This window comes from Cryptococcus neoformans, chromosome 5 (assembly GCF_000149245.1).
Source record: "Cryptococcus neoformans var. grubii H99 chromosome 5, complete sequence".
Classification (NCBI taxonomy): Eukaryota; Fungi; Basidiomycota; class Tremellomycetes; order Tremellales; family Cryptococcaceae; genus Cryptococcus; species Cryptococcus neoformans.
The window spans coordinates 1,369,269-1,392,968 of NC_026749.1; the positions used below are offsets into that span (position 1 = coordinate 1,369,269).

At 48.3% G+C, this 23,700-nt stretch overlaps 8 protein-coding genes and 1 non-coding gene; 5 read left to right on the forward strand and 4 right to left on the reverse strand.

Annotated features, from left to right (window-relative positions):
- Window positions 1–127: 127 nt before the first annotated feature.
- CNAG_12485 lies at window positions 128–672 on the forward strand. Its single transcript, XR_001045789.1, has one exon. It is a non-coding gene; the product is annotated as a hypothetical RNA (non-coding RNA).
- On the reverse strand, window positions 663–6,503 carry CNAG_01039 (superkiller protein 3). XM_012193886.1 has 11 exons: window positions 6,271–6,503; window positions 6,161–6,218; window positions 5,973–6,109; window positions 5,850–5,925; window positions 5,351–5,799; window positions 5,051–5,301; window positions 4,698–5,002; window positions 4,495–4,652; window positions 4,034–4,446; window positions 1,861–3,970; window positions 663–1,803 (listed from the first exon to the last, which is right to left on the reverse strand). Exons 1-11 carry the CDS (start codon window positions 6,396–6,398, stop codon window positions 1,245–1,247), a joined length of 4,644 nt encoding a protein of 1,547 aa, XP_012049276.1. The 5' UTR covers window positions 6,399–6,503; the 3' UTR covers window positions 663–1,244.
- Window positions 6,504–6,609: 106 nt separating this feature from the next.
- Window positions 6,610–9,168, forward strand: CNAG_01038 (hypothetical protein). XM_012193885.1 has 2 exons: window positions 6,610–6,795; window positions 6,843–9,168. The coding sequence occupies exons 1-2, from the start codon at window positions 6,675–6,677 to the stop codon at window positions 9,098–9,100; spliced, it is 2,379 nt and encodes a 792-aa protein (XP_012049275.1). The 5' UTR covers window positions 6,610–6,674; the 3' UTR covers window positions 9,101–9,168.
- Window positions 8,192–12,122, reverse strand: CNAG_01037 (DNA mismatch repair protein MLH3). XM_012193884.1 has 9 exons: window positions 11,718–12,122; window positions 11,323–11,669; window positions 11,139–11,270; window positions 11,078–11,093; window positions 10,899–11,024; window positions 10,733–10,851; window positions 9,516–10,680; window positions 9,123–9,458; window positions 8,192–9,052 (listed from the first exon to the last, which is right to left on the reverse strand). Exons 1-8 carry the CDS (start codon window positions 12,013–12,015, stop codon window positions 9,220–9,222), a joined length of 2,442 nt encoding a protein of 813 aa, XP_012049274.1. The 5' UTR covers window positions 12,016–12,122; the 3' UTR covers window positions 8,192–9,052; window positions 9,123–9,219.
- Window positions 12,123–12,211: 89 nt separating this feature from the next.
- On the forward strand, window positions 12,212–13,607 carry CNAG_01036 (geranylgeranyl transferase type-2 subunit beta). XM_012193883.1 has 6 exons: window positions 12,212–12,361; window positions 12,441–12,591; window positions 12,645–12,761; window positions 12,811–13,169; window positions 13,216–13,314; window positions 13,360–13,607. The coding sequence occupies exons 1-6, from the start codon at window positions 12,290–12,292 to the stop codon at window positions 13,561–13,563; spliced, it is 1,002 nt and encodes a 333-aa protein (XP_012049273.1). The 5' UTR covers window positions 12,212–12,289; the 3' UTR covers window positions 13,564–13,607.
- Window positions 13,467–14,902, reverse strand: CNAG_01035 (20S proteasome subunit alpha 4). XM_012193882.1 has 7 exons: window positions 14,840–14,902; window positions 14,707–14,735; window positions 14,601–14,651; window positions 14,418–14,544; window positions 14,245–14,369; window positions 13,893–14,195; window positions 13,467–13,840 (listed from the first exon to the last, which is right to left on the reverse strand). The coding sequence occupies exons 1-7, from the start codon at window positions 14,859–14,861 to the stop codon at window positions 13,628–13,630; spliced, it is 870 nt and encodes a 289-aa protein (XP_012049272.1). The 5' UTR covers window positions 14,862–14,902; the 3' UTR covers window positions 13,467–13,627.
- A 183-nt stretch (window positions 14,903–15,085) lies between these two features.
- On the forward strand, window positions 15,086–16,793 carry CNAG_01034 (hypothetical protein). XM_012193881.1 has 7 exons: window positions 15,086–15,196; window positions 15,277–15,364; window positions 15,432–15,473; window positions 15,535–15,680; window positions 15,750–15,825; window positions 15,891–16,159; window positions 16,219–16,793. Exons 6-7 carry the CDS (start codon window positions 15,940–15,942, stop codon window positions 16,719–16,721), a joined length of 723 nt encoding a protein of 240 aa, XP_012049271.1. The 5' UTR covers window positions 15,086–15,196; window positions 15,277–15,364; window positions 15,432–15,473; window positions 15,535–15,680; window positions 15,750–15,825; window positions 15,891–15,939; the 3' UTR covers window positions 16,722–16,793.
- A 171-nt stretch (window positions 16,794–16,964) lies between these two features.
- Window positions 16,965–19,197, forward strand: CNAG_01033 (exosome complex component CSL4). XM_012193880.1 has 7 exons: window positions 16,965–17,189; window positions 17,252–17,320; window positions 17,375–17,557; window positions 17,621–17,702; window positions 17,785–17,890; window positions 17,964–18,128; window positions 18,191–19,197. The coding sequence occupies exons 1-5, from the start codon at window positions 17,043–17,045 to the stop codon at window positions 17,877–17,879; spliced, it is 576 nt and encodes a 191-aa protein (XP_012049270.1). The 5' UTR covers window positions 16,965–17,042; the 3' UTR covers window positions 17,880–17,890; window positions 17,964–18,128; window positions 18,191–19,197.
- On the reverse strand, window positions 18,241–23,539 carry CNAG_01032 (hypothetical protein). XM_012193697.1 has 11 exons: window positions 22,877–23,539; window positions 21,359–22,820; window positions 20,703–21,252; window positions 20,577–20,654; window positions 20,160–20,425; window positions 19,958–19,988; window positions 19,769–19,875; window positions 19,684–19,704; window positions 19,385–19,613; window positions 19,006–19,161; window positions 18,241–18,949 (listed from the first exon to the last, which is right to left on the reverse strand). The coding sequence occupies exons 2-11, from the start codon at window positions 22,782–22,784 to the stop codon at window positions 18,394–18,396; spliced, it is 3,420 nt and encodes a 1,139-aa protein (XP_012049087.1). The 5' UTR covers window positions 22,785–22,820; window positions 22,877–23,539; the 3' UTR covers window positions 18,241–18,393.
- Window positions 23,540–23,700: the final 161 nt, after the last annotated feature.

A 23,700-nucleotide genomic window follows, 5' to 3' on the forward strand; every position in this document is an offset into this window, starting at 1 on the left:
ATAACGATTGCCGAAAAAACAAAAAAGGAGAGAAAAAACAAATAAATAATATGAACGGAACAGATCCCGAACCTTTTTAAAAGAAGGGCAAACTTTTCGCCGCCCTTCCGTATCTGCTGCTGAGAACTTTCGCCTACTATATAAGAAGCGGTTCGCAGAAGTTACTTTTGCCGTGGGCGAAATAGCGTCGGGCCGGCGGGCAAGAGTGACTATTAATTACTTCGTTCTTTCTGCCCACATCACTACTACGTACCTGCCATCGACCCATCGTACAACGAAGTTGAGATCCAGATATCTTGGCAAATTCCGAAACAACCTTCTTCTTATTAGGATTTGTCTTCCGGATCTCAAATCCTAGACGATCACATTTGAGCCATGGATGGCTATGGAAAGCTTATTCATTAACAACGTAGCTGACCTTCCTCTTCTTCTCGTTTACCGTTCGCGTTAGGTCACTATCTCTGCAAGTCTCCTTGTTTACATAGTTACTTCCTTCATTCAGACCCATATGAGACCCACGCATGAAGAAGCGCAAGGATGCTGCTAAACATTTTATATCATCCTCTTAATTAATATACGAACACAGCGCAGGAATAGTGTGCATCGGTTCCTGGTGGCTCCAGGATCTGGTCCGGCTCCTTATCATTTATTTAATTGCTGCTTGCTGACCGCTGATGAAATGCATGCCATGCGTATGGCCTGTCGATTATGTACACTTGATGTGCCTATTGAGAAAACACCTTATCTCTGCGGCAAGATTGCCAGCAACAGGGAAGAATTCAGTACCCATATAACCCTCAAATTTCAAGACTATTTGATAATCGTCAACTCATCATCAAGCATTCAGGGAGCTAATAAAGGCTTATCTCCTTTTATCTCGCTCTTCTATTATCCGTCCTCGTCGTCAGCACATCTTGTGAGATCATCATCATCTATCTGCCGCAGCATGTTGGGGTTTGATGATATACTTGACAGGACACAAGTGACAGATATCAAGTTGTTGAAAGTGCGAGATGCATGGGTGCAAACATGATGGTGGGAATGGATTATTCATGTCGTCATGGCGGTGAGTAACTGGAAAATGGCTGTCTGTATAGCTCCGATTAACGTGTAGTGGTGTTACTCTAAAATCTATAACCTCTCGCCGAGCACGAAGCGACAATGGGAGTGTTGTGACGTATATATGAATGCAATGCATTGTAGAAATCATTTGCTGCTTTCTGCATCACATATCATCTGCTCGATCATTCTGTAAGCTCCAATTTAGTCGCGACGTTACCTTTTGCCTCCATCGGGCCCGCTTCTTCAACCACTTTCTTTCCCCACGCCAAAGCCTGCCAGCTCTCATCTTCCCAGGGTGCAAGCATCACGCTCCTTACTATTTTTTTCATCCCTTTCGCATCTCCTTCCATCAATTCTCCTATGCCAAGCAATCTTTCCTCCTTAGCTTTAACTTCAGCAGTTCCTTCCTGAATATTTTTGACAGTGAGGACACCAAGCGCTTCCTTCGATTTGCCAGCTTTGATGAGGGCTTCTGCAAGGCGATTCCGTACGCTTAGAGATGTTGGTGCGGCCTGAGAAGCGGACTGTAATGCCTTATGGGCGTCTTCCTCTCGACCCTCAGAGATAGCATGTAGATAGAGCACGAAGTTGGCCTGCCCCGAAGGATCTTTTGCTCTTTCTGTGATAGGTCGAGTGAGGAGTTCGGAGACAGCAGCACTAGTAAGATCCTCGTCGGAAGACACGAGCGCAATGGCCGCCAGAGTAGAGATGACTTCAAGGGATGGTCTTTCTCGAGATAAACTGTAGTAACGAGATGAGTATATCGATTTCACTATGTTCAGACCAGCAGTTACATACCATTCCATGAGGTTATTTTTTGCTGTCTCCTTGGCATCATTCCCTCCCAATCCCCACAGCGTTCTACTCAGGAGCACTGCCACCTTCTCCTTGACTTCGTAGTCCTGATTCTGGGTCGCTTCGTCTAAACTTGCTTGGAATGCCTCCAAGCTCTCATCAATCCGTCCAAGCCAGTAGAATGCCAAACCTTGGAGAAGCCTGCATTGCGGCTTTAGAGAAACCGCACTCGGTTCAGATGAAGACGCAATGAGTTCCCAGCAGTTGTTGAGTGCATCAAGAGACTCTAAGTACTCGCCAGCAGAAAAACGAACTCGGCCAAGGTTGCAAAGTGCAACAGAATAAAGGGTTTCAATTTCCCTAGATTCGACTCGCTCAAATTCCTCTTCCAACACAGTAGCAGCATTTTCAAGTGACAATGCGGCTTCCTCAACAAGACCCAATCGCTCGCATATGAGAGCATAGAGATGGGCAGCAGTGGAATCGCTCGGGCGCTGATGACAGTAATGCTTGAGAGCAAAGGCGGGTTGGTGAAGAAGGCTAGAGTCAACAGAAGCGTTAGGGCGGAAGAACTGCGCGAAAGTTGCCGCTGCAAGAGCAAGGTCTGCCTCTAGAAGGGACTGCGCTGAGAGTGTCACGGAATGCGAAAAGAGCGCCTTGGCATGTTCTTTATCACCATGACGGTCAGCCAATAGGCCCTGTCCATACCAAGCCCTCGCAGAATCAGGGTCAATGATTTGAGCCTTGAGGAAACATTGATTGGCGAGATCGAGATCATCCAAGTGCAGATACAGGTATCCCAAGTTGACCCAAACGACTGGATCCTTGCTGTAGAGCTCGAGCGATACTACAAAAGCGTGTTGAGCAACTTGTGGACCAGCAGTCGCACAAATCACACCCAAGGCATTCCAAAGCCTCTCGTCACCTGCGTTCCTATCTAAGGCTGCCCTTACAGCGCTGATCGCGGTCTTAAGACATTGCGTCCTCTCCTCGCTGTCGATAAGTTTGCCAGCCAATGTATGCAAGGCGCTGGCATAGTCATACAATGCTGGATCGATAACACGGGGTTCGTTCTTGAGAATATGGGCACGATACGCGAAAGCGAAGATCGAAGCCCGCAGACTAGTGGTAGTGGAGACAACATCTTGAAGGAGATTTGCTGCATGGCCCACACCTGGTGCTGCTGACCGACGATCGGTGTCATCCTCGACAAGGAAAGTCAGCACGGGCTGTACAACCGTAAACGAATCCTGCGCCTCCTCAATATTCGATTCTTGTCCGCTTAGCTCATAGGTAGCGTCACCAATAAGCTTCCATCCCCATGCCTTGTGGGCCTTAGCTGACTTGAGCACCTTCATAGCCAACTCGATCGCTCGATGACATGCTCTTCTCGACCTTTCTCTAAAACCTCCCGCTCCGGTCTGTCGTCCGAGAGAAAGGTTCGCCTCCGCCAAAGCCGCAATCACACCAACATCCTCATCCTGGGTGATTTCCAAGACTTTCTGATAAGCTTCAATGGCTTTATCGAAAGCGCCGAGCTGGCTTTGAGTTTGACCGATATCGTAAAGAGCGCGCCAGTTGTTCGGATCGAGGGTTAGGGCATGGTCAAATGTCTTGAGTCCTGCCATGTGTCGCCCACATTTGACATAATTCTCACCTAACATGATCCACGTGGATACATCCTGATCATCGGCGCGAAGAGCGATCTGATAGGCGGCGGCGGCCTCAGAATATTTTTTATAATGCATCTCGGAAGAGCCGAGTGCTTTCCAAGCCCAACCATTCTGCGGAGCAAATCTTCCTTTAGGGTTCAATACTTCCCCGCCCGCCACACCCTCCAAACCCCCTTCGCCTTCCATCACACGCACGGCGATCGTCCTCACCCTTGCCCACTCGTCTTCATCGGCGTATCCATTTGCCAGTCGATAAGCGGCATCAGCTTCTGTGGCGTCAAGTTCGAAAGCCCGTTGAAAGCATTTGAGGGCACGCTCGTTATCGGGAGGAGTTGCAAACGAGTAACAGACACCAAGGGAAGTGTAAGACGCCGCAAAGTCTGGGTATGCACGCATAGATGCCATAAACCATTCTTCGGCATGCCGCTTACTTTCCTCATCTAAAAGGCAATTAGCTTATAAGCCCTGTTGGAATAAAGTCTTTCGAGGACCTCTGGACTTACCTCCGATCATCCACTCAGTCCTTCCCAATCTCCACCAAGTCCTCCCCCTCTCCCTTGCTTCTGCCTCTTTCTCTTTCTCCGCTTTGGTGTCTCTGACTTCTATGACCTCCTCCAATATATCTCTTCCTTCCTCAAGCTTTCCTTCGTTGGCCAAACACCAGCCGACTTCTTCCTTTGAATCCAATCTCTCCTTCTCGCTCCCGCCATTTTGGACGATTTTTTCGAAATGCTGACGAGCATCAGACCACTGTCCGGCAGTCTCGTAAATTTGAGCACGGGCAAAACGGGCTTCATTGTTGGTCGGGTGGATTTTCAGCACTGTCTCAAGAATGCGCGCTGCACGAGCATGGTGCTTGGGGGGGTAATGAGGAACGAGGGCTACACCCAGAACTGTGTCAAGATCTGCGCGAATGCTAAAGACTGTGTTAATGGCATAGAACATTAGTTAATCATGTACTTACTTGGAAAGAGTGATACTTCTCTCAGCTTCCAACCCGGTAAGAAGCTTGCGGGCCCTCTCGGCAAAGCTTATCGCGCTGGACCAATCTTCATCTTCAAGAGCGATCCTCGCCATCACTCTATGGGCAAAAATGGACATCGGAAGTTGGTCGACAAGTTTCTGAAATTCACGTTAGTGCTTGAATTACACAGAATGGAGACTAACAGTCATCGACGAGAACAACTCCTCTCTTTCCTCCTTTTCAACATCCTCTGACACATGCATTTCCCGCAGATGGGCTCGACGAGATTGTCTCTTTGCTAAAGCACCTCGCCCACCCTTGTGACTCTTCCGGTGCTTTCCAGGATCCTCAATCTTCTCGTCTTTCTCATGTATTTCTGGCTTTGAAGCATCTTCCTCGGTTTCCGGCAAAGGACGTTTGAACCACCGGCAATATTCTTCTATAAAGCATGCCATAGGAGAGTTGGGGAAAGCCTCAAGATACTTGTGAAGCAAATCAATATCATAGACTAAAGAACGATTAGTGCAGTTTAATACATGATAGTGGAAACACGTACACAAAGTAGGCTCGTCTTTGCCCTCTAACACCCATCGCCAGCCCTCCTCGGCGCCTTTGACCGAGATATCGAGTAGGACGAAGCCATTGGCGAGAGCGTTGACATGAGAAAGAGCCTCTGTGCGACTCGGAGCTACATATTGTTTGGCTTTGAAGAGCGCCGGTTCAACAAGTTCATTGGAGGCGTTGACCGGCATCTCCGCTTGTGAGACTTTGCCGGCTGACTCTTTGGAAGCTATTTTGTTTTCGATACTGCACAAGATATGAGTCTATATTACTCCATCAATGAGGAATGACATACGGAAGAGCAGCGACGAGCCTCTTCCAAAATTCGAACTCCCGAACTTCAACCTCTCTTCGAACTTCCTCTTCCACTTGTGGATGACCTGCAACCTCTTTCCAGAGATCGACCAGCCTCATGCCTTCTGTTCCAAGTATTTCTCTATCGACTTTCTTCCTGACATCCTTCTCTGTTCCAGCACCCAGGCGCTTGCGCTCATTATCAACCCGTGCATCGATCTTATTTTTAAGCTCAATTTCCGAACGGATCAAGGATACCAATACCAGAGAAAGAGATCCAACAAGGTGGACAGGGTGAGGAAGGGGGGAAGGAAGAGCGGGTAGGATGTCAGATGTTGCAGGATAGACAGGGATGGCTAGAGGAATGTAGGTCCCTTGGGGTGGCGTCACTGATTGCAAAAGCCCTGCCACAGGCGATGACGGGAGAAGAAGATCAAGAGTCCGATAAAGCTACGTGGTTGTAAGCAGTGATCTGCACAAATGGAAAGATCCGTCTGCACCTTCTCCTCGGGCCCATGTTGCTCTCTGACTTCTAGCAATTCTTTAAGAACCTCTGCAAGCTTTTCGTCATCCTGTCTGTGACGACTGTCAGAACTAGACGCGTGTCGCAAAGGTTTACCTACTTCTCAAACGTCGTTTGCACTTGCATCTCTAAGAAAGTGGCAAGCTTTTCCCAACTTTGGTCTTTGTGGTACAGCCTTCGTAGCCCAACGGATGCCAGAGGATTGTTGGGATTCAATTTATAAGCATGAAGATATGACTGTTGCCTTTGATCAGTCTGTCGCTTGTGATATGCAGACGCTGCACTCACCTTTTCCGCTTCGTCCAGCCTTTGAAGTTGAGTGAGGGCGAGCCCTCGGAAGACCAGACTTGAAGGGCTAGAGTCAGCTCCAAGCATACTTCTATGATGAACTGGCCTACACCTGATCAGCCTCTGCCGAGTCTGGGCCGATGGACTTGAGGAGTTCGGTGGCCTCGTAGAGAGCGGACTCGGAGTTCTTTTCCCCTAAATGGGCCTTAATAGACTTGAGGGCACTCTTCGCAGCCATTGCCGATTTGCGGTAGTTGCTGAAAGCGTGGGCTGTCTAATGGTCTATGTATATGGTAGATGGCGGACTCCTGACCCACCGATCACTGCTGCAGCTGCAATAACGGTGACGACGAGGAGCGATCGACGAAGAAGAAGCACCATTGCATGACGTGGAATTTTTATACCATCTCTCGACGAACGAACGAAGACGACAAGCAACCAGACATGAAGGCGCTGAAGCACATTGAGGTAACCAAAATCACCTCTGACATACCTAAAACTACGCGCAAAACCAATGCCGTTCAGAGCACGCTGTAATCCGGCGAACTTGTTGCAAAGACGGCATGCAGTTTTAGCTCTGCGGAAGGCTCGCACACCTCTTCTGTCATCGGCGCAGCTTATTCAAGAGCCTATACGTAAGTCCCTGGTTATGTGTGCCTTCCCAAGGCTTATTCCATCACAGGCAACGATGTCATGCATCATACACGGCTCAGCTCTACCACTTCCCTTCTCTCGCCGTTTACCTCCTTCTTTTCTCGGGCGCGTAAAAGTCAGACGCCGGAAGCTGCGGCCGAAGACTTTGTAAATGCTCTTGAAACGCGGTCATTCGAAGCAATGAGCAAGGCGTATCGCACGGTTGTCAACGATGCTATCCCTTCCAACCTCCTGTCGGAAGAGCAGCTGCTGAGTGCCATGAAGGCATTGGCGGAAAGCACGACCAAAACCCCCAAGGCCCTTCGATTACTGCGAAGAATGTATGAAGATTTCCCCACCAGATTTGGATATCCACTGAGGCGAGATCATGGACTTGTGGTACTCCGAGGACTGGTGAATTGTGGGATGGTCAGAGAAGCTTTAGAGGTTGCTCTGTCCATGGATCAGAAGGATGTGGATTGGAGATTGATGCTGCGGGCTGCAGTTGATGCCGATATTGCTCTTAGCGACATCATTATTCAACGATTTCGACAAACAACTCCACCCAATCAGGAAGACTACATCCTACTTCTTCGAATCATTCGCTCTCATCCAAACCAAAACAAAAAGCGCCTTGAGCCTCTTCTAGCTGAGATGGAGCAAAAGGGTGTTACCCTTGATCAAAACATCCTGGCCGAAGTCATGCAAGTGCATATTGCTTGTGGTGAGCTTGAGAAAGCTAAGCAAATCATGGAAAAGTGGGACTTCTTCACTTTAGAAGGCGTTGGGCCTCGTATGTGGGATGCTCAAGTCCAATATTACATCGCTGTCCATGATCTCTCCAAACTTCAGACCGCCGTTCTTAGCATGCGTGATGCAGGCCTCACTGTCCAACAGAACGCCATTCTCGCCCTAGCTCTTGAGCAACTCAACCAATTCATCGACTCAAAGTCCAAAGTCCTATACTCGGACGTTATTGCGGCGATCCATGCTGCCGAACAAATGGCTGGCACGGAACCGGGTTCAAAGGTATGGGCCGAAGTGATCAGACATTACCTTCAGAATGTCAGGCACCGAGAAGCATTGGAAGTGGCCATACGTCTGTACGAAGAATGTCAAGGCAGAGGTGTGACTCTCGATGTTGAGCTCGCCCGAACCCTTATCATTCCTCTGTGCTCATCGCGTAAACAAATCCGACTTGACGATGCCCTTCGAATCTACGATCAGTACATGTCTCTTGCCACCAGTGCCGAACTCGGGAGTGAAAATACCCGCCTGCGTTTTGCAGAAGTGTATGAAAAACTTCTTATTGCTTGTGCTCGCACCCAGCCTCCGCCTATGGCTTCGGTCATCCGGTTGCTTGACGACATGCGCACACTCTCACTCGATTTCACCCCTAGCAACTTAATTTCTCTCCTCGTCCTTCTCATGCGTGCTTCGCCTGATCACATATCTGCTTATAATGTTTATTCGCATTTCCATGCGCTCAACCCCAACGCAATCGATCATGCTGGCTTTTCAGCCATCCTCACCACATTCCTGAATCTAAGCTGGAAGCATTCGCCCCTTACTCCTCCGGACTTGCTTATTAGTATGATGAAAGACATGGATCGAGCTGGTTACTCTCCTTCTCCTTATATTTTATCTTCCTTGCTCAAACAGTACGGTCAATTTGCCACCCGTGCTCGAAGAGGAAACACTGCCGAGTCAGAAGAAAACATTGGTGGTATTGCGAAGGCCATTCGCGATGTTCACACATTAGTCAAACTCGATCCTCTTATATCTCCCGATGTACCTCTTCTGACGGCGCTGATGGACGCCTATGGCCGCGTAGGCGCCTTTTTCGAGGCATTCGAAGTATGGGATGAGCTCGTCCAGCGTCGAGCACGTGAGCCTCGCGAGACGGTGCAAGAAGTCTACGGCGCGGCGATCAATGTGATGTTGGACACCTGTGGCTGGAGTTATTCGCTTGGAAAGGCGCGCAAATCGTGGGGATGGGCAAGACGATGGGGTTTGGTTTGGGAGAAGAAACAATGGGATGGGTGGATAGAGTGTCTGTGCAGATGTGGGGAAGTGGAGGAAGCTGGTCATGTCGTATTGGAAGAAATGGGGAGCGGTGCCATACCACCGCCTGATAAAGAGACTGTGAGGCTTTTGTACAAATTCGGTAGAAAGCAAAGGGAGAGGGGAAGGAATGTGGCAGGAATCGATCGGCTAATGGTGAGGGTGAGAGAGCGTTGGCCACAATGGGTAGAAGAACTAAGCAGTGAAAGGGGTTTGACCAGGATGAGCAAGGGTGCGCAGTAACAGCATCAATCATTTGACGTACAATAATCACATAATATGCATACAACAGGAATGATTTATTTATACAGCGATTTCGCTTGCTCTACAGATGACGGTGGATTGAAGCTATAGTAACCGAACTATTCGTCATCGTTCTCGCCGTTCTTATTATCTTGGTCCATTTTGTTTCGAAGATTCTCCCAGTTTATCTTCCGCTTGGCTTTAATGTCGGGCTTGTCTTTCTGTTCGTTCAAAATGACAAGCGGTACCATTGATGGTCGTCCATGGGCGCACATAAATGGAAATCTTGTCCGCGACAGCTGCTGTATAAGGCGGTCACATTGATCGTGCGATAGGCGATCCTCAAACATGATGGCACCTATTGGGGTGGACGATCAGCACGAGTGATAGCAGTCGACTATGGATGAAAATATACCTCGGCATGCTTTTGAATTTGCTAGTTCCAGCATCTCACGGGGCATAAACCTCATCACTCTGCCCCAGTCTCCCCCATATCCCTCAATGTCTCCACCTTCGTTGTCTTCCATTGCTTTGCCTTCGAGATTTTCGACAAGAGCTGTTATTTCACCGGCATGGTCCGCCACGATTGGTAAATAACCTCTTACAAGTCTTGTCATTTCTAAACCTTCCTTTCTACCCAGTCTGTTTAAAAGACTTAAAGGAACGGCTTCGACTTTGACTTGAACATATTCCCCATGAGAAAGCCCAGGAGGCATGGTGAGGTGAACGCCCCATCTCATGAACAATGGTTGTACCCCAGGCTGGGAAAGGATCTGGGCTTCCGCTTGAGTGAGAATGATCATCGGTCGAGCCTTGGTGAGATCCGCCACCAACAAATCATCTCTTGCAAACCCCTTACAAAGTTCAAGAAGAACTTTCTCCACTGCTACCCGCTCATCAGCGGCATGTTGATCGATCAAAGCTAAAGTCGTCAAATTGATAGTGGTACGAAGGACGACAGCGATGAATTTCCGATCAACTTGACCTAGAACGGTTGCATTAGAGAGGGATGATTTGGAGATCCGAACATCGGTAGTAAACGGAAACGGAGACGGTAATGACACCGGATTAGTTGGCTCATGTGAGCAGCAAGCCAGAGAAGCTGCATCATCGCCTGTAAAGCCGTGTTCATGATCCGTTGTTCGAGAAGTAAGAGGGGATAGAGGAAAAACACCAGTATCCAATTTATCCAAAAGGTCATCGATCCATTTGGATTTTCTAGTGCCTCTCTCGCTAATACGGGGCGTGATAGCCTTCTGGGGAGACATCAATCGTCGCCGTTTTGTGGAATCGGGCACCTCCTCTGATAAATGGGAAGTAACTCTCTTCGGACTGTGCTTTGAAGGAAGAGCAAGTGACATGGATCGAGGAACAGGCGTATTGGTGCGCAAAGAAGACAGTGACAGAGGCGATGGCTTCGTGAGTGCAGATGTAAGTCGGCCACTGGGCTGAGAAACATGGGGCTCAGGGCGTTTTGTAGGGCTTGATGTCGAAGAGAGGGTGTGTGCTGGGCCGAATCCATTTCGCCGAAGGAATTCGTCTACAACAGCCAACAACATTGTCTTCAAAGTCTCAATATCCTTAACGCAGGAGAATTCAGCGAACACTCAACAGATGAAGAACCAGACGAACCTTGTATCCCAGAATACCTTTCTGAGGCTCATAGGAAACGTCTAATTCGCCGGCCGGCAAAGTTACGTTCAGTACATAGATAGGATATCTTTCAAGCCGTCTGGGAGAGCGCCGCCCAGCTTCTGTAACATGAGCGAAATATAATGCCAACGGATTTAATGCTTACATGGGTGATAATCTTCATCCTTGTCATGTTGACCAGCAGATGCTAGATTAGCGAATTTGCTACTGGCGAATTTCTTAGCAATCGCCGTATGTACATCTCCGCGATCTATTGGATAGTTATTGACATCTGCGGCCGGTCAGTCGGAAAAATGCAAAAGATCATGGGAAGACAGAATTCACAAAGATGCTGATGAGCCTGTCACTTTGTCAGCGCCGGCTTGTAAAGCTAAGCGGATCTCACTTTTGAGACATCTCCCGATATACTGATAAAACCGTTCACTTTCTTTTCCCCAACTGTGACCCTAATCCTTTGGACGCTCTGGACAAGGGCGCTTCCGTATAGGGCTTTGAAAACGTCCAATGAAGAATCAGACTAAGTTGAAAGTAAGTCATGAATAGCAAGTGCCGTCCATTTGTTAACTTACCGCATTGATGCCCACGATTCGCTTCAAGCCTCCGGTAGTCGTAGTTCTCTCCTCCCATAATACCCATCGGACGCCTGTGTTTCCTAGTGCCAGCGTTTCAACAACCTTCTTCAATTGGGTCATTAAAAGCGTGCTACTTGTCGCGGCCAGCTCTTCTCTTCTAACGGGGATGGTACGAAAGATCTCGCGAACTACAACTGTAGTACCTTGACCTCCTGAAATATGTCTATCAGGGTTAGGGCCTTCGAATAATGTTTTTGAATGTTTGAGAATTTTGGTATAAACCGGAAACGAAGCCCTGCGTGTAGTAATATCTAAGAGGGAAAGTGAAGCTATAGATGCTAAGGCTGTGACAATGCTCAATATTCACTAGGGCTTTATGCAGCTCTACTTACCTTCTCCACGGAATCCATAAGATCCTACTGGCCCTAATCCTCCCTCATGTATTTCTTTACTCGTCCTAAACCTCTTTCCTATCTTTGCTAGCCCATCCTTGCTGATACCGGTGCCATTATCCTCCACTCTCAGACTTTCATTCCCTTTGGCCATGTTCACATAGCATTCGATCTTGGTAGCTCCAGCATCCAAAGAATTTTGAAGCAACTCAGAGAAAATCTGGGCCAGGCTAGGGAGGATGATGGAGGAGCGGAGAGTTGTGGATGTGGGGTGAGGTAAGGGTAATATATCTGGCATCTTGCTACTTCTAGCAGTGCGCAGAGATTCAAAAGGAGCTCATGGGTACTGGTATTGTTGGGTTATACCGTCTATTCTGATCCGAGAAATATTATGATTAAAAGAAAAGTTCTCTCTTCGTTGACAAAAGCAATACTGGTACGTAGCGTGGACCGGATAACCTCCACTTTTGATTGTCTCGGCTCGTCACCACCAACGACAACATATACTTCGTTCAGTTCGGCGCCATCATCTGATACACCTCTTCATTCCCACATCTGATCATTCAGCCATCATGTTCCTAGCCACCACTTCTCAGCCTCTTAACAAGTCCTTACATATCAAATATATCCAAGATCTTGACAAGGTGTGTCACCCTTGTGGGGGGCTAATCATCCTTACATAACTTCCCCACACGCGATGCTGATCAATTCTTTCAATGACAGAAAAAGGACTTGGCCTACTATATAACCTCTCATCTTCGACTTAACGGAATCTACTGGGGGCTCACTGCCTTATTTATGCTAGGGCAGCCAGAAGCGCTTGACCGAGAAGGTGTCATTGAGTATGTGCTGTCCTGCTGGGATGATGAGACTGGTATGTTGGTCATTTCAACAAGTCGAAAGGTGTATATAAATGACATCGGTCAGGTACCTTTGGACCCCATCCTGGTCATGATGGCCACATCTTGGCCACGCTTTCGGGAATCCAAGTTTTGCTCATGGAAGACGCTCTTGATCGGGCGGATATTGAGCGTATCAATTCTTGTATGTTTATATTTCTTTTCCAGCTCGCTATTCCTAAGTTCGGGTACAGTCCTCCTCAAACTTGTTAATCCCGACGGCTCCGTATCTGGCGATAAATGGGGAGAGTCAGACACTCGTTTTTCTTATATTCTGCTCTCCTGCCTTTCCCTCCTCGGTCGTCTTTCAAGCCTTACAGACGAACAAATAGAAGGCATCACCGAAAATATTCGGAAATGCATGAACTTCGATGGAGGATTTGGACTTAGTCCGGGTACAGAGAGTCATTCAGGACAAGTTTGGGTCTGTACAGCAGCACTAACCATCCTGGACCGACTGGACATTGTGGATCGAGATTTGTTAGGAGCGTGGTTGTCGGAAAGACAACTACCTAATGGAGGTCTTAACGGGAGACCTGAGAAGCTCGAGGACGTAAGTCGGACCATTCTACCAACGAAACACTGACTGATCATTGTAGGTATGTTATTCTTGGTGGTGTCTTGCTTCATTATCCATAATCGGCAAAATCCACTGGATTAACGCGGATAAATTAATTAACTTCATATTAAGCGCCCAGGTAAGAAAGCCCATCATTTATTTATCAAAATGTTGACATTTATAGGATCTTGATGACGGAGGCATAGGAGACAGGCCGGGGGATTGGGTCGACGTCTTCCATACTATTTTTGGAGTTGCGGGCCTCTCTCTGCTGGGCTACCCAGATCTAGGCGATATTGACCCTGTCTACTGCATGCCTGCAGACTTAATAACTCGTCTTGGTTTGCGTAGACCCTACTCAGTCTTACCTCGTCGATCCGCACAATAGACATCCATATTCTACATCATGCATAGTTCTGCTATACTCCCCAGCCTACATATACATCAACCATCTATTGCACCCCACTGTCACCCCCTGGGGCTGAAGCATGTTCTTGAGGATGGCCAGCCGGTGTCTGTGTACCAGAAGGCGCAGAAGAGCCCATGGCCATAGATGCTTGCCCTGCTTGTGTGGCAGCCAGACGTTGGCGTTTACGTTCGGCTTCAGCTTCCTTCTCAGAGTCAATTTCTGCGACAATTTTTTCGATATCAGATTGCTCAAGGGCCTATCATCATATCAGCTTAGTCCAACTAAGTTCGCCATGAATAAATACTCACTTTTACAACTCCATATGACTCCATTACAGTAATCTCAATGTTCTTCGCACCAGTTTGCACAACCTCCAACAGACTCTTTACTGTTAATTTGATTGCCTGTTCTCTCTCAAGGTCCTCCACATAGTTCTTCTCTAAGAATTCCCTGACAGTCTTGGATGCTCTTCCGATAGAACAAGCTTTCCAGGCAGAATAGATACCGCTTGGTTCGGTAGAGTATAGTCGGGGAATGGTGTCGTGGGGGTCAAACCCGACAATCAAAGCGGATATACCAAATGGTCGGACACCACCTGATTGAGTGTATCGCTACGAAATCTAATCAGACGAAGATGCGAAACGAAAGCAAAGAGCGCACCTGTTGAATACCAGCGATGTGTTTGGTGATGTATTCAATGCTGACGGGGTCCTCAACAGTCAATCGGTGTGACTGACACTCAATTCTCGCCTTGTCAATCAAGATACGACCGTCCGCAGTAAGACCTACAGCCGTCATTATGAAGCCAGAGTCTTGAAAACGGCCCGACCTACCTGCAAAAGCCACGCAAACATGATCATCGAGCATGGCAACCTTTCGGACCGTTCGAGGATCTTGAAGTTGAAGAGTTGATTTCTTCTCCACGCCAAGGACCACACATGATTTACCGCGGACACCAACCTAAAATCGCCAGAAGTTAGTTGTAGGTTTACAATGGGAGTTTGAAGATAACTGACGGCGCATGTTCCTCGTCGCACGGCTTCAAGGGCGTATTCTACTTGGAAAAGCTATAAATTTTCATCAGCGGAACCTTCTGGGATCGCAGACACATAACAAACTTACATGTCCATCAGGAGAAAAGACAGTAAGAGCTAAAGGAGCATTGTCAGCGATGCTTCTAGGTTTATAGCTCGACAGGACGCCAGTGAAAGATGTAGTCTTGTTTCCCCCTTGGACGCATATCTCTCCTACTTACCTCGGTCGTAAGAGCGAGACATTATGAGTAAATTAGGTGAAGAACGATGTCTACAGATTGAGAATACAGCCCTTTACACGAATGGATCCGCCTCGGAACGCGCGTTGCTTCGTCACCGTTCAAGTACTAGTTAGGCACGCATGGCTCCTCAGATGCCTAATATGGAGGGTAACAATTACCCGCGCCTGTATGAGATTCCGATTTGAAGACTTGAACGGCCGTGCGCTGTGTTTCGTCAATGTACTACTACCAACACTGATTAAATTCGTCACTGCGGCCTTTTTCGCTGTTCTTCGTTGTTGTAACCGCAGGTGACAATAGCGCAATTCTCTTGAAGGATGGATTAACCAAATGACTGTGATTCTTGTCGCAAGTCGTAATCATCGTTTTCGGTAGCTGATCTTTCATGGTTTCTTTAATCAACCTTTCCCGCAAAGAGCTCTCATTAAGTCCAACTTTGGCACAATATACAGCACATGGGAAAATGAACGGCCTTAGTATGCCGGATTTCATTATTTATCTGAGGTAATCTGAGGTCCGCATCCAATATTAGTCAAGCCATTGTCATCCTAAGATTTTGCTGGCTAAACAGGGAATGCTCTACCTTGGAGAAGCTCAATCAAGCTAAAGGCAGGTGAGCCCTTTTTCCTTTTGCCACACATGGGTGTTACAATGATGAAATTTGCATATTCAAGCAATCACATGACGATAACATCCTCTGGTATCCTTCAAACGGTGGGCCAGGCTGTGCGTGATCTGGGAGTCACTTCTCGTCGAAGCTCTCTCAGACAATGGAGGTCTTCGGCGAAGTAGTAAGGTTATAAATGCACTAAGGAGCGAAGTATGTCTGAGGTTGAATTGTCGAAATGGTGCATGCTTATCACTTGCTAAACATGAAATTGTTGAGAAGCTAGTGAAAAGCTCGGTAGGTATGTGAAACAACTTCGCTAACAACCATGTTCAGTAATGACAGGTTGGACTTGTTTGTGAGTCAATGACTTACCTCACACATCAGTTATATGATCATTGTCTGATTCGTTCTATGGTTTAGATTTTTAACATTCTATTTTCCGTAAAAGCAAAAAACCACAAAAACTGAAATGACTCATTTTGATATAAAATCCTATCGAACATGGTTCAGGCGACGAAATGCCTATACCAATGCTTCAAAAGCCAACGTTGAGCGTCCACAGCAAGCAGAGGAAGAGAACCAGGATATGGATCCGCCTGGAGAAGGCGCGTTGTCGTCGATGGAGCCCGTAGAATGGACTGAGACTGGGGTATTGACTGAATCTCAAGCTAGGCAGCGACCTCTAATCAGTGAGTAACCTTTTTTCTCCCTTTCAGGACAAGTTAATTTATGCCTTGATGGCGTCCAGGCCAACAGATTGAATTTCACATCGACAGCTTTCGAAACGCCACGATGCATGAAGAGCGTTTGACAGCCTTGGCGAATCTGGCAATCTCAGGTCAGATAGCTTCTGCTCTACGACCTCAGTATGCTGAAGAAGCAAGATCATTCGTATGGTGTCAAGCAAGGCTTCGGAACTCGGTCAGATCCTTTCATCAGTGCTCTCGGCTGACAGACCCGTCTACTACGCCTAATTTTCTTCCTTCCGACATGCGTACCGACAGTCAGTATGAGGATGAAATTCTCCAGTCTTGGTGGTCGCAAAAATTGGTTCTCGACCGGGATCCATGCAGAATCAACCAAGCTAGACTGTGGTCCGAATTGCAATCGAAAGTGGATGGACATTATTGGTCTAGTAACGATGCAGACTTGGATCAAACACTTGACAGTATTTTGGGTCAGCCCTGGGCTTCAGAATTTCCTGAAAATTTGACGCATGTGAACAAAGCCATATCCAGTTCGACTTTTTGAGATACTGCGATATAGCAAACTTCCACATGACAATGTATATATAGGCAAAATGCATTCACTCTGCAACTTGTACCTCCGTCATTGCTCTCTCACATATTTTCTGCGCCGGCAGCACTCAAAGATAGCTGTATTGATTACGTACATCCAATGGGTGTCCGGATCCGCAAGGAGAGGTGGAGGCTTCTTCGCTCATGTTTTTGAAAGACTGGCCGTCACTCGAGCACTCTTCACCTTCATTGATTTCGTTAGTTTCACACCCATACACCTTTCTGTCCCTCGATAGACATATCCATTCATTAATTAGATCCCCAATAATCGGCCATGTCATCACCATCGTTACTTTTGCCCGGCCAACCTTTGCCGGCACAGCTTATCACCCCGCCCCTACCGAAATGTGGAAAAGGTTGTTATGAGCGCAACGGCCAAATCGTGGCTAGCGTTGTGGGGAGACCACGGAGAGACGGTGCTGTGAGCCATGTTCAAGATTTTTTTCTACCGTGTATTATATAGTGCTGATGGATTCTATGCAGGTGGTCAGCGTCGTAGGGAGGGAGGAAACAGTCGGTACAGTTGATGTAGACTCCATCGTGATCGGCGTTGTAAGTGTCCCACCTGATTACAACTGTAAAATATCATTCAAAGCAAATTCTCAGATTTCCAGATTGACGCCTCAACAAGCACATGTGACTCTTACAACTCTGGCCGATCGCCCCCTTCCCGAATCTTCAGAAGATTTCACGGGCCTAATTCGAATTGCGGACATCAGGTTAACAGAAAGAGACAAGGTGAAAATGGGTGAATGTTTCAGATTAGGTGATATTGTTAAGGCGAAGGTGGTGAGTTTGCTTAATTCTTTGAATCTCATGGGAGCGGCCGGGCTGAAAGATTCAATGTTATAGCTAAGTTTAGGTGACGCAAGGAGCTACTATTTGTCAACCGCAGCCAACGAGCTGGGCGTTGTGTATGCGAAATCAGAAGCTGGTATGTTTGTTAACTGCAATTTTCTCTTTTTTTTTTTTCTTTTTTTTCTTTTCAAATCATTTGCTGAATACATGGCGTACAGGTAATCCCTTATTGCCGGTTAGCTATCAGGAAATGGAGGATGAAGTGACTGGGAAAAAGGAGAAGAGAAAAGTTGCAAAGCCTGAAGGAATATAATTGTAATGGTGGTGAGTTTACACATAGTAAATCATTATGTCGTGTCCTATTACTGATTGGTAAGGTCCGTACTACACATCACAGGTTGAGTTTTGCCGATGTATCCTTCTCTCTTATTATGTTACTCTTGTATCAGCCAACATACTCTTCAACCTTTTGAGGAATTTGCATCGATCTAGACTCGATACAACTAGGCCATATCCAATTGTATAAAACACTGATTAGTTGGGTTGAAGCTTACATTTTATAGTAAGTCACCGCCTATGAGGTTCTTTCAAGCTTAAGCGAGATTTTCAAGTTGATTCATTTAGGAAGTCAATCACGTGTTACGTATATTGCACACTTTGTAGCGTGTGACAAGGTCTGGAAACGATGTTCATAAGCAAAATAATCCGTCCTTACAATGACTAGGCGAAACCCCCCATCATGGCCGACCAAAGCTTCCCTGCTCCATTTGACATACTGGTTCTATGATCCCTAATATTATCCATCATTGACTCGACTCGCCTGGGCCCTAGCGCTTCAATCTGACCACAGGTTCACCATACGTCCTAGGTCTAGCTCCTGGCTGCCAAATTGTCGGCGTGGCAGGTACGAAATGGATTTCCCAAGCTTCCCTATTTTCCCCATTCTTAAGTTCAGACTCCCTCATTCTTCGCCTTCTTTCCCGTTTTTTCATCCTTATTCGCTCACTTCTTCTAATCTCCCTTTCCCGTTTGGGCAAGTACATGTCACCCTTCCTGGCTTGCCTTTCCTCATCATCTTCACTTCCATATCCAAAATCATCATCCGATGCGGTTTCATCGTCGCTCCACTCCGAGGCATGAGAATAGCCACGCTTACTGTGCGGTGGCTCAATAGGCGGTGGGATGACCTTCTTGCCGTTCTGGGCGGCATATACCCTAATACCTCGTGGGGCAAAGAATGCAACAGCCCAGGAAGCGAGAAGAGAATGTACGGCTTCAGAAAGGATAGGATCGGGACCAGTGTGTTCACCTCGGGCTTGTCGAGTGAGCGAATGAGATGCGCCATGGAGAGCTTCTCGAGCGAGGTCTTCGATGAATTTCATCCTGAAGCCGTGTTAGTGGGGATGATGGATATCATCGACGATGTTTTAGGAACTTACCAATCTTGCTCATTGACATCTCTGCTAACGAGCTCAGGAGGGAGATGCAGCTGGTGAGGATGGTTGAGCAAATTGGCCGAAAAGGAAAAAGCTTCGAAAGGTTCGTAGCGGTAGTAAGAGTCGTGTTGAGCGGGAGGGCGGTCAAAACATGGTGGCCTATAAAAGAAAAACAATCATAAGCATGCATTCTGCATCGCGACATGATCTTCTCCATTGACTTTGCGGGCCCTCTCCAAAAAAAAAAAAAAAACAAAAACGCGGGTAGCAAAACGCCTTGGCGCTAGCCTTCCCACTTGTCCATTGAATCTCTCAGAATCCTCTTGGGTCATTCCGATCACTCTTCTTTGAAACCAAGTAGTAATTTCTCCAGCCTACGTACTGATCAGGTCTACCGGTAGCGGTCTCTGACATCAGGGTACTAGTCTGTGAGCCAGAATGACTTGGATACCTGTAAGTGCTTGCGCCCATCGCAGAATGCTGGGCGGTTAGTGGCATGCCGCGGGTATGAGGTTGTGGAAGAGGGGCTGGCGGTTCTTGAGGTGGCTGGACAGCAGGGGCAGGAGGATTTGTTCCTGCAGTTACAATGGGTCGACCCCAGCCGTCCCATCCTGTGGTGACGGGAAGTGATTGAGCATTTTTTTTTTCCTTCTTGATTACCAATGTCGGGATTTTACTCACCTTCAGGCAAGGCGGGAGGCACTGCAAATGCGCAGCTGTCAGTATGGACTCTACATACAACCCATCACTCTAGTTTTTTACTCACACATTCGCCCATACTGATCGAATCCCTCTTGTCCTGGACGAGCGATGAACGGCAGGCCGAATGGCATTGGAGGCAGAGCAGAGGGGTCAGGAGGTCGATACGGTTGGCTACGGCACACATGTCAGCTTGATCTCTCGTATATGTGTGCTAGGACACATGCAAGCCAAGGCGGAAAAGCGGCATGCGTACCTGGAGCCCACACCGCCCGGCCCTGCAAAATCTATTGTAACAATGGGCACATTAATACACGTTTGCTATTATTTCATTTTCATCGTCTTTTCTCTCGCTCCAGTCCGCATCATATGCCACATTCAGTGCTTTTACGCCCGCGCGCTCCTTTTATTCTACTATGCACACCTGCCGCACTACATTCCAGGACCCATGTGCGCACCTCTTCCAAGTTGATCTCTTCCAAACCACCCTCTTGGCAAGTTGCCGACGCCGGGCATGCCAGGCATGATACCAGGGATTGGGGCGGCCATTGGCATGCCCATACCCATCGGCATGCCCATTGTGCCCATGGGATAGCCGGGCATCATTGGGTTGAGCATCATCGGGTTGAACATCTGGTGCGGGATGCTTGGTGGGCGAACGCCGACGAGTGGTGGTGGTCTAGGGAATAGCTGGGGGTGGGGGAGCGGGAGCGGGAGGGGGGCGCTGAGACGGCATATATATGTAACAACAGGGGGACAAAGGAGGAGAATGAGCATCCAGTCAGCTTTGGGACTGTGTGGAGTCAAAGGACCTCTTCAGCGAAAGGGGGGGCCCTTCCACCCGGAGCTTCCCGGAACGAGAAAGAGTCACTCACCCCCCACGTCCCAGCTTCGCACTCAGCCGCTCCCTCGCCTGCCGCCCAATCTCACTCGGGGCAGCCGGGTATGCATACCTGTACAGCAGTCAGCATCCAGCGTCCACGCAACCATGCAACACTCACCTCTCGCTCATCGGCGGCGGCAGTGCCCCGACAGGCCGGTAAGGTGGCGAGCTGAACTTGTCTCTCTTCTCCGGCCGCCTCCGCTCCTTATTTGTCCTTCCTCGTGATTCGATGATCCCCACATGCTCTCTAGCATCATGCCCAATAGCCACATCTGCCTCGTTGGCATTTGTATGATCACGCCAGCGAGCATGCAGATGTTCATTTCCATGACTATCTTTATCAAGCTGAGCCGATAAAGTCATGATCGTCTTGGGACCCGTAGGAGCTGTGGCTTCCATAGCAACTGTTGTGGGCGCAAGAGTGGATGGAGGAGGCGCCGTCGACGGGGGTAAAGCGTTAGGAGGTGGGACGGTACGTGGACCGGGCGTGGTCATGGCAACTGTACTAGCTGGGCGTAGCTCAGTCACTGTCATTGCTTGAGCGGGAGATGTGGTCACTTCAGCAATGGTGATAGGCATAGGTGCTGGAGCAGCGGCAACTGTAGGAGGTGACAAAGGCTTTGTTTGAGAAGGAAGCGGCGATCTTTTCATCAAAGCTTGGTAGTCAACTACGTACATCCCTTGTTGTCAGCATCCCCAATTCTCACGTTTCTCCGTTGCGCGAAAGCGACAACAGGGAAAGTAAAATAAAAAAAAGGGGCGGGGGGCACATACCCATTGGAATCGGACGGATACCAGCTTTAGTTCCGGACATTCTCCCACTACTAACCGTAAGCGCGACTGATCTTGCGCATCCCATTCCTTTGGTGGTGGGACCACCCGCAGTAGTTACAGCAGTGTTGACATCAGCTTCCTCTACGCTCTGCGGTAGAAGAGGGTAGGAAACAGTCTCTACTGTCGTTGTTCCTATAGTTCTTGTCTTTGGCGGAGGAGATGATTTACTACCGAAAAAATGACACTTCATAGTAACTGGCGTGTTCGGTGCGCTATGGACTGGAGATAGTGGCGGAAGAGGCTTTGAGCTTGATTTGACAGACTTGGGCTTGGTAGAATGCGGCGGCGGCGGCGGAGGAGGAGGAGGAGGTGCAGGTTCTTCTTCTTCCGGGATACTTTCGACGTAACGACTGCCGGTCTCGAAAACCTCTGGTGGACTACCAGGCCGACGCTTGATGGTTCGGGTAGTCGTAACCACCTTTGTCTCTTCCACTATTTCCTCTTCTGATTCCCCTCCTACACCTTGTTCTTCAGCCGTCGGAACCACAGGAGGAAGAGGCGCGGTGGTTGTACTCTGAAGCCCGGAAAGTCGGGGTCGGGTAGATAGCGACGGACTCGGCGGTACGGCAGGGATGCTGGCGATCGTGGACGCTCGTGTGGTAGTCGGAGGGACGGTGGCAGGCACCACGAGAGGTGTTGCAGAAAAGTCTTCTACAGCTTCTTCAGCAGCCTCTTTTACCGTTTCTTCTATGACAATGGGTGTGGGTGGGATAGCTGCGATAACTGGTGGGGGAATGGGGACAGGCGCAGCGACTGCCTGGGGAATGGTGACGTTGACGATTACTTCTGGGTGGTGGTGTGAATATCTCGAACGATGAGAAGGTGTAGGGGAAAGAGGTCTGATAGTAGGGGCCTTTACGCTTGGTGGCTTGTCAACGGCTTTTACAGAAGGAACCTTGCTAGGGGCTTTGACGCTAGGTACGACCGTAGGAGGCGGCGCAGCAACGGAAGGGGCACTTGGTGCAGCTGGTACAACCTCTACGACTTGTGCAGGACTAGACGTTGTAGCGAATATACTTTTTGTCCTCGTGATATGCGAAGTAGTCGCGGCTGCACTACGAGCCTTGACACTTGCGGCTCTACTTTTTGTTTTGGTGCTTGCTTTGGCACTACTTGCAATGATTGGCGGTGCAACGAGTTCAGGAGTGGCTTCGGCTTGTGCTTCAACAACAATCTTTTCCTCTTTCAACTCGTCCGCGTGCTTCTCTTCAATGGTCTCTTTAACAGGTCCGTCAGGCTTGACAGGGCGGACGTAATGGGAATGATGATGATGATGATGCTCGTGGTTGTGATGATGACGCTGCGATGGGGGATACGAAGCTACATCCGTGGGGGGATCATACGAATGGAGCGTAGAGGATGCCATCTTGCACAAGGGTAGAGAAGGCTTGAGGGACAGAGTCTGAAAGGAATATGAGTGGGGGGAATTGACAATGGAATACGGCCGGGTTCGCTCACCTCGGTTGATATCTGTAGCAGCAGATAACTAGTGATTAAGGCAATTCCTTTGTGAAAGAGATCAGGCTATTCTAATGAGCATAGCATGTGGCATGATACCAGAATAGCAGAAAAAGCATGGCAAGTGGATTTTCCCTTTTTTTGCCATACTTGTCGAACCACACAATCACATTGTACCTTTGCCCAAAGGCATACACCCACCTCCAAGCCCGAGGCAACATGCAGAGTGAAGTCGGGCCCCGTCATCCACGCTGGTCATTGGGACGCTGCATGTAATAGGGATGCATGGGCAGGCAGGTTGGTCCTGAAAGACATTTTTATTGTTCGCTGTTTCATGACCACCGGCGTAATGATGTGATGGTTGATGGCTAATCCCGGTCCTTTGCGCAGGAAGTCGCCCTTTCCAGTTCTTCAGCCTTGACATCGTCCGACGCGTGTTATGAGCGACTGATTTTGAGTGTATGCCAGACCAATGGATAAATATATTTCTTCGCGCAGATGCAAGAAGCACGCGCAAACTCATGACGGTCGGTGCATCGTAAACAAATAAATGAATAATAAGGAAAGCCCATATCAAAATTACCCGATATGGTAATTCATGACATGACGCTCGCTATCTATCATCTATCGTCGATCCATTATCTACCGAAAGGCATGACAGAGCATGGCAGTAGTTAAAATTGCGCATCTGTGCATGCGTGAACAACCAACTTGTGTGTCCACTAATAAGACCACCTTCTTGCAACTGGAGAGGGAGGAGTATGACGGCAGTGACGAGTGACTAAAGACGCTTGCGCAAAACGGGATGCATAATTCCAGCAAAC

Bases quoted from the DNA above. Each gene is read 5' to 3' on its own strand.
- CNAG_01039 (XM_012193886.1), bottom strand. From the start codon at position 6,398: ATGGCTGCGAAGAGTGCCCTCAAGTCTATTAAGGCCCATTTAGGGGAA. The intron at 5,926-5,972 runs GTAGGTAAACCT...CAGTCGTCACAG, and splicing joins GTGCAAACGACGTTTGAGAA to ACAGGATGACGAAAAGCTTG. The intron at 5,800-5,849 runs GTGCAGACGGAT...ACAACCACGTAG, and splicing joins AACATGGGCCCGAGGAGAAG to CTTTATCGGACTCTTGATCT.
- CNAG_01038 (XM_012193885.1), top strand. From the start codon at position 6,675: ATGCCGTTCAGAGCACGCTGTAATCCGGCGAACTTGTTGCAAAGACGG. The intron at 6,796-6,842 runs GTAAGTCCCTGG...ATTCCATCACAG, and splicing joins GCTTATTCAAGAGCCTATAC to GCAACGATGTCATGCATCAT.
- CNAG_01037 (XM_012193884.1), bottom strand. From the start codon at position 12,015: ATGCCAGATATATTACCCTTACCTCACCCCACATCCACAACTCTCCGC. The intron at 11,271-11,322 runs GTAAGTTAACAA...CTTTCAACTTAG, and splicing joins GAATCGTGGGCATCAATGCG to TCTGATTCTTCATTGGACGT. The intron at 10,681-10,732 runs GTTCGTCTGGTT...TCCTGCGTTAAG, and splicing joins AAGGTATTCTGGGATACAAG to GATATTGAGACTTTGAAGAC.
- CNAG_01036 (XM_012193883.1), top strand. From the start codon at position 12,290: ATGTTCCTAGCCACCACTTCTCAGCCTCTTAACAAGTCCTTACATATC. The intron at 12,362-12,440 runs GTGTGTCACCCT...TTTCAATGACAG, and splicing joins ATATCCAAGATCTTGACAAG to AAAAAGGACTTGGCCTACTA. The intron at 13,315-13,359 runs GTAAGAAAGCCC...TGACATTTATAG, and splicing joins ACTTCATATTAAGCGCCCAG to GATCTTGATGACGGAGGCAT.
- CNAG_01035 (XM_012193882.1), bottom strand. From the start codon at position 14,861: ATGTCTCGCTCTTACGACCGAG. The intron at 14,652-14,706 runs GTAAGTTTGTTA...GAAAATTTATAG, and splicing joins TCTTTTCTCCTGATGGACAT to CTTTTCCAAGTAGAATACGC. The intron at 14,370-14,417 runs GTAGGTCGGGCC...TGACGGCTGTAG, and splicing joins TGTTTGCGTGGCTTTTGCAG to GTCTTACTGCGGACGGTCGT.
- CNAG_01034 (XM_012193881.1), top strand. From the start codon at position 15,940: ATGACTCATTTTGATATAAAATCCTATCGAACATGGTTCAGGCGACGA. The intron at 16,160-16,218 runs GTGAGTAACCTT...GATGGCGTCCAG, and splicing joins TAGGCAGCGACCTCTAATCA to GCCAACAGATTGAATTTCAC.
- CNAG_01033 (XM_012193880.1), top strand. From the start codon at position 17,043: ATGTCATCACCATCGTTACTTTTGCCCGGCCAACCTTTGCCGGCACAG. The intron at 17,321-17,374 runs GTAAGTGTCCCA...GCAAATTCTCAG, and splicing joins ACTCCATCGTGATCGGCGTT to ATTTCCAGATTGACGCCTCA. The intron at 17,703-17,784 runs GTATGTTTGTTA...CATGGCGTACAG, and splicing joins GTATGCGAAATCAGAAGCTG to GTAATCCCTTATTGCCGGTT.
- CNAG_01032 (XM_012193697.1), bottom strand. From the start codon at position 22,784: ATGGCATCCTCTACGCTCCATTCGTATGATCCCCCCACGGATGTAGCT. The intron at 21,253-21,358 runs GTATGTGCCCCC...GGATGTACGTAG, and splicing joins TATCCGTCCGATTCCAATGG to TTGACTACCAAGCTTTGATG. The intron at 19,614-19,683 runs GTGAGTAAAATC...CCGTCACCACAG, and splicing joins GCCTCCCGCCTTGCCTGAAG to GATGGGACGGCTGGGGTCGA.